The sequence below is a fragment of the Lygodium microphyllum genome, chromosome 8 (genome assembly GCF_053477565.2).
Source record: "Lygodium microphyllum isolate KBCC chromosome 8, Lygodium_microphyllum_v1.1.10, whole genome shotgun sequence".
In the NCBI taxonomy this organism is placed as follows: domain Eukaryota; kingdom Viridiplantae; phylum Streptophyta; class Polypodiopsida; order Schizaeales; family Lygodiaceae; genus Lygodium; species Lygodium microphyllum.
In genome coordinates, this window is record NC_141142.1 from 31,397,068 (window position 1) to 31,409,348 (window position 12,281).

The 12,281-nt window shown below is 40.3% G+C and overlaps 1 protein-coding gene and 1 pseudogene across 1 annotated transcript; both read left to right on the forward strand.

Annotated features, from left to right (window-relative positions):
• The first annotated feature begins 1,370 nt into the window (after positions 1–1,370).
• LOC148032113 (small ribosomal subunit protein uS10z/uS10x pseudogene) lies at positions 1,371–1,831 on the forward strand (annotated as a pseudogene).
• A 5,623-nt stretch (positions 1,832–7,454) lies between these two features.
• On the forward strand, positions 7,455–11,332 carry LOC148032114 (putative inactive receptor kinase At3g08680). Its single transcript, XM_087683883.1, has 4 exons — positions 7,455–8,496; positions 8,674–8,832; positions 8,964–9,365; positions 10,926–11,332. Exons 1-4 carry the CDS (start codon positions 7,455–7,457, stop codon positions 11,330–11,332), a joined length of 2,010 nt encoding a protein of 669 aa, XP_087540009.1.
• Positions 11,333–12,281: the final 949 nt, after the last annotated feature.

Consider the following 12,281-nt stretch of genomic DNA (forward strand, 5'->3'; position numbering starts at 1 on the left):
CACGGATGTTGTCCCGATGCTATTCTTACATCCCCGCAACGAGTTAGTGAATGAGCATTGGAAAGCCTGGTTTTGCACAACCCGTTTTTGATTTAAAATTATGTTTGATCACTTTAGGATCATCCACTTTTGCATGTGCATGACAACCATGGTACCAGAATACAAAAGACTAGATGCACAACACCTGTTTTCGATTATGATGACCCACGCTTGAGTATGGAAAGGCAACCTAAGCCGTAGGATAGATGTTCATTTCTTGGGGAATTATTTGGTAAGGGCACATGGTATCTCCTGGAATACATTCAAGACGAAAGAGTGGAGTTTGTTCGTTTGTTCGTTTGTTCTATATGTTGAGCAGCACATCAAGGGACTAATCCCTGCCATGTAGGAGAGCTGCAGTGGGACCGCGGTGATACCACCGAGAGGTTCCCTCCCATGTATGTGATTATCGTGGCATTTATTGCCAATATGTATGGGTTCTCCCTCTGTGGAGTTTATAGAAAGGGAAATGTTGGACTACAAAACTATAAACGCATAGATTAGGCTTTAGGACAGTTCGTCCTTTAGTAGTAGATAGACGCTCCTGGCCCACGAGGCCGTGAGGGTGTGTTTGTCTGTTGTGAGCATGAGGTCCGCATAGCCAGTGCCGGCCCATTTGAGGTCCCATCAATGATAAGTTTTATGATGGACTTGAGGCAAGAGATAATGTAGATGAGGATGTGGATATTGCAAAACATTTTACAAAAGATGAGGAGATCGAGTTAACTATCGAGCTTCTAGCGGTGATGAGGATGGGTAGTTGTGGCCCATCTAGAGGATATGCAGGTTTGTAGGGGGCAGATTTCATGATGTTGTGCATCCACCACACTGTGAACCTAAGGGTGGAGTTTTCGCCAGGAATTTGAACTCATTAGTCAACGTCATTAGGAGTTTCTTTTCCGTTGTGTGTGTCTTTTTGTTTGTCGTTCAGTTTGAACTATCAATTTGAAAATTTGATTGTTTGCTTCCATCCTAGATTTTTTTTATTTGCTTGCGATCAAGGGGAACATGTAAATGGAGATCTATGATTTGTCATGTGATTTATTCACATGTACACTAGCCAAGAGGGAAGAAAGGGGAGAACTTCTACCTTTCATGCTTTGAGATGGCTTCATGTTATGTGCAGTCTACTGAAGAGAAAAGAATCACATGCTTCTTGGGTATTTGAAAGCCAAGTCGTCCCAGCTTCATCATTCTGATCAATCGTGGAACTTCTTGCTGTTGCGTCTAAGCTTCCATAATTGACTGCCTTCAAATTCCCCTCAACAAGTGGTCAACTTCTGGAGCTGGTGTCTGTCTCGGGGGAATGCAAGACCACACATAGAGAAACCATGGCAATGAGTAAGTCGCCTATGAAGCCTAGAAAGGCTAGTGTTGAGGAAATGCAAGAAACCATTCACCGAATCCGAATCACTCTCTCTTCCAAGAACGGTTGACTTGGTGTGAGGAGCAAAGGATAAGATGCTGAAAGTCAAAGGTCCTGTAAGGATGCCAACTAAGGTCTTGCACATTACTACCCACAAGTCTCCATGAGGTGAAGGTACAAACACATGGGATACGTTTGAATTGCCTATCCATAAGCGAGTGATTGATTTGCTTAGTTCTTCTGAGGTTGTGAAGCAAAATCACTTCTATCACAATAGAGCCAGGTGTTGATCAGTACCATTTTAGTGAAGGCAACCGGACTATGATTATAGGCAATAAGCCTCGGAGAGTGACACCGAGTCATCATTATGTTCGAAGACCTGATATGCAACAAACGCGATACTCTGAAGTTCGAGTTGCAGATTGAGTAGATGAAGGTGGCGGAACTGCAGCACAATAAGATCTGAGAATTGCAAGGAAGCCGTTGTGAATTCTGGGTGGCACACGCTCATCTAGTATAGGTCGGGGTGGCCTAGATGATCCCTGGCGCATCTCATTGCAGGCCTGTTGACTTGGATGGCTCCACCCTCCGGCCCACCAGTCCACGTGCTTGGCTCGGGACAGCCGTACGACTGCAAGGCATGTATTCTAGATGTTCAATTACTACAAGACTAAAGCATGTATTGAATGAGGAATTCCTACAACTGTCAAGATGACTGCTATCGAAGCTGTGATTGCTTTCGAGTGGAACACTATCTATGCCTCTAGAAGGAGGCTATGATCTTATGAGTATGTGTGCTGATCGCTAATTGGCAGTTGATAGCTGTCATGGCAACATCATCCAAAGGCTGACAACTTGACTCTAAGCTATTTCTGTGTACTTGGAGTGCACCGTCAGAACAGAAACTTGTCTATAAGGTGATATTGCAATGTATGGACAGAAACTTGTCTATAAGGTGATATTGCAATGTATGGACATCGATGGTGCTGAAGAGAGGAAAGGCGATAAGTGCATAAAGTATGGCAAGTTGCTTTGGTTACAAGCTACAACAGGATCATCACCTTCTTCATGAGCATGCTATTGCGGTTGCCTACCTGTTTCAATCGTCATCATGCTGCTAGTTGTGTTCTTGTGCCTTCAGCTACACTCGTTTCTTTGATATATGGTTTGTTTCTGTCTGACTCTGCAAGCTCAAAGGTGACTAAAAGGTTTCAGGGGCTCTATCCTATGCTAAAAGAAATTAAAAGCTTGCTCTCACTTGCATGAAGGAAGGTAAATACTCCTGTGACCAGGGATATTTTGCTAAAAGTACACTATTTAGAAACTTGAAGAAAGCATGCTTGATGTGTTACAATCGCGCCAATAATACTTTGAGTGACTATATATTGTCAATGAGCCGAGTGCAGGCACAAGGTGGTGATACTTTAAAGGATGGGAGCTCTTTGAATGAGCTCATTGTTTTGTTCTTAGTTTCAGAGATTTGTCTTGTTCATATCTAAAAGGCACGCTTCAAGTTTACTACGATGGGTGTACATCTGGAAAGAATCTTGAATACAAGATTGATGCCGTGTGAACTGTGAAGCTATGCCAACAAAATATATTTACACACACCTTGAACTCTTCATACCTAAATATGAGCATGCTCATCTAAGCTGAAATGATGTATTGTGAAGATTGTATTCCTTGTATCCCCACTTCCTCTTACCTTGCCCACATATGTATTTGATTGAATGTGAAACCTAATCATTCTTCTTACTCCAGGTATTTGCCTTGAGTTGAGTACTCTTCATCATCCTTTGCTCCCATCTCGCAAAGCGTCCCTGTGACAAGCAACTTTCCCGAACTCCGCACGTATACCCTGTGACAATGTGGTATCTTACATGTTCTATAAGGTAAAGTACCTAGGCTCAAACTCTTGTTGAAATGTCGGTCATAACTCTTCATCTAGACAAAATTGTAAAAGGGGAAGAACCTATCATAATTTAGATTAAGGCTGAGGTAACATAGAACAGCGAGGTTGGGAGCTCCTTTTTTCCTTTATTTTTAAGAAGGAGAAAATTGTGAGATGGACATGCTGCATCTCATATTGAATTGGAAGACAAATCAAGCTCATGAGGAGTTGACTGCAGCCATTGACAACTTGACCCAGCCTAAAAAGCACCTTCAAGCATGCTCTCTCCTCAAGAATGTGTTTCTCATGAACTCTCTTACATTGTTTTCTTGATGAAGAGTGGCCTCTTCATATCAGTTGGTCGTTCCCTAAAGCTACTAGATACCATATCAAAGTTTTGCTACCGACATCAGGGAGCTCGATGTCAACTGACCAAGGGTCTAGGAAGATGGCTATCTTCTCCTTAGTGGCTTCAACATCAATGTTAATGTAGGCTTTCATGATCTCAACATTCTTGACTCATTTGAGATTGGCAGAGACTCGTTCTGAGGGAGAACAACACTGAAATTAGCACTACAGTTCTTTGCAAAGGCTTGCTTGCACAACCTCAATGCTGTAGTGAAGAATGACATATTTCCATCAGATTTCTTCTAGAGCTCTCTGGCTATCTCTAGAACGATGTTCCTCTCCTCTCACTCCTGAACACGAACTCCCCCCTTCAAGTAACCATGACTGCTTTCAAACTCCTTTTGTAGCATAAGGCTCCAATGCAAAGTAAAACTCAATATGATCAACTCCTCACATCTCTTGAGTGCAGCTCCATTTCTTCTCAACTCTTCTTGGACTGAGCATGGATTGTGCCAATCACCATGGAAACTTGCTTCATAGGGATATAACAAAGTGACTACATGCACTCTACTCATAATTAAAGGAGCTTTTGACAAATGTCTAGATAGGAAAACAAAGGAGATTTTCTACCTAATTTACTAGGCAAAAATACACACATCTAGGGATTTTTTGAACTAGGGAAAATGACACTTTTCCTATATAAATTAGATATGAAAATTTTCACTACATAGGCATTTTTTTCTTATGTCCACAAAAATTTCCTAGATGGGTAATATTTTCCTACATAGGCCTTTTTTTTCCTATGTCGAGCAAAAGTGCCTACATAGATAATATTTTCCTATATAGTCTTTTATTTCCTATGTTGAGAAAAAGCTCTTAGATAAATAAGGTTTTATTATATAAGGATTTCACCATATTATAGATATATATCACTATATAGGACCCTTATTTTAGGGTCCAGGTGTCGCGGAACTGGCCCTTGGTTTGGGGGTGCACTACTGAGATCCTATCCACTACACTATGAAATTTCTACAAGGATGACCCTAAGATATCTTATAAGTGCAATCATCACAAGGTTCGTTGCTTAAGCCATGAACCAAATTGACACTTGTAGCGAAGGTGTTTTTCTCTTTTATGCAATGAAATCGGCATCACAAATGCCACCTTTTCTTGTAGTGGCTATTCCAAAGCTTCCATTGCCACGAACTAGAATACTTCTAATACTACTTGAAACAAGAACGGTCAAAATATTATAAATGTAAATACTATATCCAACTCAAAGTAGAGAATCACATTGTAGAGAGAGAAGAGAATATAAAATATGCATTATATATGACAAATTTATGAGGAACAGTAGCAAGCAAGCAGCTTTTTTGAAGGATATATTTTTCCAAGAAAAGAATGGATATAATCTTGCAAAACTGGATATGAACCTACCAAGAATAACAAAAGGAAGCATGACAACACGTTTCCATTTTTTTTAAAGCATTGCAACAAATTGATTTTTCATTTTTGAAGGCTCATATCTTCTAGACAATGAGGAATTAAACCAAGCCTATGAGAGAACAAAAGGTTTCCCTCGATTCCCTCTTCTAACTCCATGAGATAGGCTTTAGCTAAAGCTCAATAACAAGACATTTTTCCTAGGTGTTAGATGATTTTTGACTAAAAGTGTGCCATGTTCAAAACTTGTTCACACTCTCAAAATGGCCTAAAACCTACTTCTAAACACTCTTTACACACATGTTACGAAAATAGTACACTATGGCTTTACTAGGGCATATCACAACCAATTGAAAGCAATTATAGTGAGAATCTTGATTCATGCCTAATGGGATATGTCACTGCAAAGCTTTCTACCAAAGTTTTTATTTAGAACTCTAGTCTAACTCCCTCAATCTCTCAAGATAAATATACTAAAATTTTTATGCTAAATGGTATGTATTTTTATGGGTGTCCACAACTTCTCCATGCTAAAGAGTAGGAGAAATAATCTTTAAAAAAGAAGCTAGAAGGTAAAACAATGTTATTTCTTAAGTTCTCTCATTCACCTTATGAGTGGGTATTGTTTTTCCATATTGGAGAGAGACAAGAAACATTCAAGAAGATTGAAACAAAATTTATTTTTGTTTTTGCAATTCTATCTTTCAACCCTCTAGTCTCCATAGAGGCTCTTCCTTCACAAATACAAATGAAGACAAGTCTTGCACATATGCTGTGATGTGCAATAATAAAATGACCCACATATCCCACAATATGTATTCCTTCCTAGCCCCTAGCCTTAATCAAGAGTGGGTAGCACATAGAGCACCTTTCAAATAGTAGTAGAAAGGATGCAGCTCACAAAGTGACACTCATACAAGGCATTTTGATGGATCATCAAAGGTCATCTGGGGACAATATTTTTCTTCACGTTAAGGTGCACACTAAATTCCCATGGAAGCCATTTATAGAAGCCAAGTTCCAATCTCACTCCATTTATGTGCTCGAAGGTGAATACAAACCACTTCGGGAATTCCACCTCTAAGTGAAAGCAACTAATAATATATAGAAAGCAACCAATAGTAGTAAGATCGAAATAGCTAACACAATGTAACTCCATGGGAATATAAGTGGTTGTCATGTGCACCTCCTTCTCAAGCACCATTAATATTTCTTTTTTTGCAACATTAAGCTTTTGCATATAGTTTATCGTGTTTGTAGAATAGCTTGCAAATTAAATGTTTACCATTGAGGTGAGTTGCATAGGATTCAAGCTCCATCAAAGTCTTATTTATAGGTTTTTCTACCTTGGGCAAACTTCCCTCTACATTCTAGTAGCATAATCTACAATCCTTTTTATCTTGCATGCATAGTACTAGCCATGTCGCTTTGCATGCCTGATGGGATAGGGCTCCCTAGAGCTTCCCATCATGGTTTCTCTTTGCAACTCTAGCCTCCCCTCAATCTCTCAATATCAATATACTGAAAATTTTTGTGGCAATGGCATGGATTTGTATGGCTCTACACAACTTCCCCATGTTGAAGAGGAGGAAGAAAAACAAACAAGAAGATAGAAGGTGAAACAATGTTGCTTTCTCACGTTCTCTCTCACCTCATACATGTGTATACTTTCTCCATATTGAAGAGAAGAAAGGAAAACAAATATGAAGATTGAAAACAAAATGATGTTGCTTATGTTCTCCACATAGGCTCTTCCAATCTCCACACATGCAAATCAAGTCAAATTGGGTCTTGCATAGAGATCCATGATGGATAATAACAAACCGAACAAAACCTAACATCATACTTTGAAGTTAGGTCTAGTAAACCTTTTAATAATACGGAAAAGACAATAGAAGAAGAAGATGCACGGGCAAAGGTTTGCAAAACCATAAGGAAGGTATTGGCTCAAGGTTCCTGGAAGCTGCAAAGGGGTGCGAGAGACTAGAATAGAACAAGCCTTGTTTTTGTATCTAGTGGAATATAATATTGTTCAAAATGGGGACTCTTCTTGGGGATAACCGCCATGGAGCTGATCTTAAGGAATGGATCTCTCTCTCTCTCTCTCTCTCTCTCAGAGGCAGCTCGGCGACTCTGTCATTGCCGTCGATCACAGGGCCCCTTGCATTATGCGCCCATCGACCTTGATTGCTCTGCAATTGCTCTTCATTAGCTCCTCGCGTTCGCACCTCGAGGGTATATGCCTCTTGATGGCAATTTCTGAGCGTCATCTTCTTAAGGATTGGTGTCTTCCCTGAGACTCGAGAGGGAGTATAGCCAGCTGGTCGAGGCATGCCTTCCATCATGATATGCTCAAGGCTTCCAACCATGATCATGATGCTTCTTGTCACGATCTCTCAAGCCATCTTACCATTCCCTGAGCAAGTTAAGGCCGATGATGGAGCTGCCCTTCTTGACTTCATGCGCTCAGCTGACCCTTCTGGTTCTTTCAAACGCTGGGACGTCACTACAAATGGTGATTATTGCACATGGCTAGGGGTGAAGTGTGATTTCAACAGGAGAGTGATCTCTTTGCTCCTTAACAATGTTGGCTTAAACGGAACCATCTCACCTAACTTCTTTCCTACTATGGATCAACTGAGAATCCTTAGCTTGAGAACAAATTATCTATTTGGCACTCTCCCAGATCTATCACGTGCCCAACACTTACATACCTTACTTGTAGATTTCAATAACTTGTCTGGATCTATCCCCCCTTCAATAGGAGACTTGGTTGATTTGAAGAACATTGGCTTTAGTAACAATCATTTAAGTGGAGCAATTCCAAGCTCACCATATTATGAGAGCTTGCTCTTCTTTGATGTTTCAAACAACAACCTTAGCGGCCCAATCCCTACCACACTCTCCTCATTCAATGCTTCTGCATTTGAAGGTAATGAGGGCCTCTGTGGAAAACCTCTTAACATTGGCTGCCCTTCTCCATCCTCCGCACCTAAGAATGGTCACCATAGTTTGAATATTGGTACTACAATTCATATCGTGGTAGGTATTGCTATTGGTACTATTGCAATCATTGCAGCCCTTCTTTTGTTTAGATGCCAAAAGCATAAATCTTTTGTGGACAATAAACAACATGTTAAACACTCGTCCAAAGATTTCAATATCTCTAAACCAAAAGACTATGAACCTGAGCCAATGCTCGAATCATTCATAGAGATGCCACAAGATGAAGCTAAAAACAAGGGGGACCTTGTCTTAGTAAATGAAGTAGAGTTAAGCTTTGAACTACAAGATCTATTAAAAGCATCTGCAGAGATACTTGGTAGAGGCATATTTGGAACTACATACAAAGCAACACTAGACGTGGGACTACAATTGGCAATAAAAAGATTAAGAGCCATGAACTATTGTAAGCACCAAAAGCATCACCTTATCTTAACTAAGTTTTTTATGACATTTTTTTAAAGCACAATAAGTGAGCTTTCCATGACTTGTCATAACACACCACTTCTTAGATAATTCATTACAGTTTTGTGTTATGTTTAGCTCTTTGCATTGATAATCATAATCCTATCTTTTTGTAAAGGTGGAAAGAGTAGTTTTGTGGAGAATATGGAAGCTATTGGGAGAATCAAACATCCAAACATCCTACCACTTTGGGCATTCTTTTATGGCAAAGACGAAAAGTTATTGGTGTATAAATTTGAATCCAATGGCAGCCTATTTAATGCTTTACATGCAATAGGTAATAATATATGTTGTGTGTGACACATACTTGTGATAATTTCTCAAGCCAATAGTTTTCTTATAAGTTGGTTACATATAAAGGAAGGGTTTTAATCTTGCTCCATTAAACTAAACTTGCATGTGTAGGAGAAGGAAAGAAGGTGCAATTGGATTGGCCAGCTCGCATTCGAATAGCACGAGGAGTAGCATGTGCACTTGATCATATTCACACGAGGCCACCGTCATCATCACCACCACCATCCTTACCATTAGATGAGGCACTTGATAAGCAAGATAAAGATAGAAAGGATGCAATGCTATCATTCAGGAGGCTCCATGGGAACCTCAAGTCTTCTAACATCTTGTTAGGCCCAAATAGGGAGGCCCTTGTGGTGGACTATGGGATGGCCTCACTTGTGACAGGCACTCCCCTTATGGCCTACATGGTAGGTTGCAAGGCACCTGAGTGTCGCTATGTTGGCAGCAATTGCAAGCTTACTCAGTCTATTGACGTCTATAGCTATGGTGTCCTTCTTCTCGAGCTCCTCACTGGTAAGCACTAAGCCTATTTTTCCATCACCTTTACAACTCCTTGATGGTTTCTTTATTTTCTGCAAAACCAAGCTTTTAGTCTAAAGTCATGGGCCATGTCTTTGCTTCTAGACTCGTGTTATCACTAGCTTACATTGCATTCCTTTTGTCCATGAATATGAGTTTCTCCATCCTACATGTGCATCTTCTTTGTCTTAGAGTAATTCTCCTCGGCATCAACTCTCAAATTTGAAGATGATATACAATCTCAATATCTAAGGTAACTTCAAAGTGACAGTTGCAGTAAGTCGCAATATGTTTACATGATGGACTTTTCTTGTGAGAGTCACTCCAATGAAGGCATTGAAAACGTTAAATTTGAGGGTGGCTAAGCATCTCTAATTATTTGACATGTTGATGGCACATCTCTTAGGAGTATCATTGCACATATTGCTTTTCAAATTCATGAGTGCTTAGTTGACTAACTATCCAAAAGTTCAATAGAAAGTAGAGATCGTAATCTCCATTGTCAATAGGATGCAATCTTCTCCAATATTTGATATCGTATCATCCCACTCGTGACATTTCAATTTCCATCCCAAAGGGACCTATAGGTTTGATTTTCTCATCTATGCCTAAGCACTTTACTCTCATCACAAAAGTTATGCACACATGCTCAAGTTATAGGCAACATTGAAGACACACATACATGTTTACAAGTTATAGGAACTTTCATAAATGAGTGTGAAGTGAATACCCAAGGTGTGTGCTTGCATATATACTTTCTAATGGACTTTTAAATTCATGGCAATAGGAATCATTTCTAATGGATCCTAATCAAAGGCTAGGAGCATAAAAATTCTCATGATCAAGCTGAATAAACATCAAAATGGATACAGATTAAACACTTGAGATTAGCCATAAAAGGTTGAAGACATTCTCCTTGTACTACTATGCAATTTTGATCAACTAGTTCCTATGAAGCTCCAAATGCCAAGGAATTATACGTCTAATAATGCTCAACAACTAATCACAATGGTTTATGTAAACATACAAAACCCTCTTTTACTCACATGTAGTAAGGACATGCCAAGATCTTGCCGCATAATTCCAACCCATACATTATAGCATGTCATAGATTGGAAAGCATATGATCTCTATTATTTGATTCCAACAAGTTATGCATATGATGTTAATGATCTCCATTGCTCGCTAACAAGCTATGTGTGTGATGATATCTCTAGCTTGTAGAAATATCACTGATATTGCTTTGCTTGTTGAAGCTCATGATGTTCTAGGAGTATGAAGAGATGAGTCATGGTCTATGATATTCTAGGACTACAAAGAGATGGATAATGGTGTGTGGGGAATGAATGTGTAAAACTTGTGGGATTGATGGAGTATATGAGTAGGGATGACATGTGGGTATGTGTCATAACATGTGAGGTTGTGGGTGAAGTATATGAGGAGGGATGACTTGTGGGTATGTATCGTAACATGTGAGCTTGTGGATGAAGTATATGAGTAAGGATGACCTGTGGGTGTGTGTCATAACATGTGAGCTTGTGGATGCTGTTATAGGGAGGATGCCAATGCAAACTGCAGGAGAGGGGAAAGGAGTGGACTTACCACAGTGGGTGGAGTCGGTGGTGCGCGAGGAGTGGACGGCTGAGGTCTTCGACCGCGACGTTTCCTTCACCAGGACAGTCCAAGAGGACGACCTAGTGGTGCTCCTGAAGCTGGCCATGGCGTGCGTCTCTCGCCAACTTGATCAAAGACCTTCCATGGCTTCTATCGTCCAAACCATCGACGAGCACTTCAACTTCATCCATGGCGACCCGGAATACTATGATGATGGCAATGACAGCACTTCTCTGAATGGCTCCAACACCCTACTTGGCGTCCCTTACTCCGACTGCTCCTTCTCCTTTGAAGGTCAAGTCTCACGACTTAGCACCAGTAGCATGGAGGGAGATACCCACCGCTAATCCTCAAGGTTTGCAGCATTTTATCGAGCCTTTTATATCCTTTGCTCCTTTTTCCTACGCTTGTCTTTGGGATGAGCGATGTCATGAAGCATACATTTGGCAAACTTTAGCATTTGCAAGGAACACCTTCTTAATTGCCCACACTTGAAGCGATTCCAAAATTTGAGTCTAGCGCTCGAGTGAGAGGCTTGGTGAAAGAAATCCCACATACCTTATGCCTATTAGTCAAAAGAATTCTTATTAATTGATCTAAATGGGGTTCAAGGCCCGAGTAGTGCCATGCTTATGGAGTTTGAAAAGGTACACACCTTTGGTGACATACAATATGACTAAATGCAACATGTGCATTCCTAGAAACTATTTTGAATAAGACCAAAGTCTCAATTGAGGTGAAAACAATGGACACTCTTTTGGTGACATACAGTATGACTAAATGCAAGATGCACATTCCTAGGAACTAGTGTGAATACAACCAAAGGCTCAATTGAGGTAAAAACCATCGTCCTTGTATCAAGTGACATTCTTTTACACTATAACAAATAAAGAAGGGTACTCTACACTCCCTTTGGTTGTTGGTGTGGATGAGATGATCCATGTTGATCATTTTCATTTGTCCATGAAAATTTAGGGATGCATTATGAGGTTGCTATGTATACATGATCACATGACAATAAAGATTTAAAATCATCTCAATGGTTTCTCATTTACACACACCCACACACTTACTCACTCACACATAGCACATGTGTGTGTGTGTGTGTGTGTGTGCGTGCATGCGTGCGTGCGTGCGTGTGCGTGTGCGTGTACGTGTGCGTGTGCGTGTGCGTGTGGTGTGCATGTGCGTGTGCGTGTGGGTGTGTGTGTGTGTGTGTGCGTGCGTGTGCGTGTGTAAGCTTTTATTGTGTTAACATATGTTGAGATCAACAAGTTCAAATAAATATATTCTACA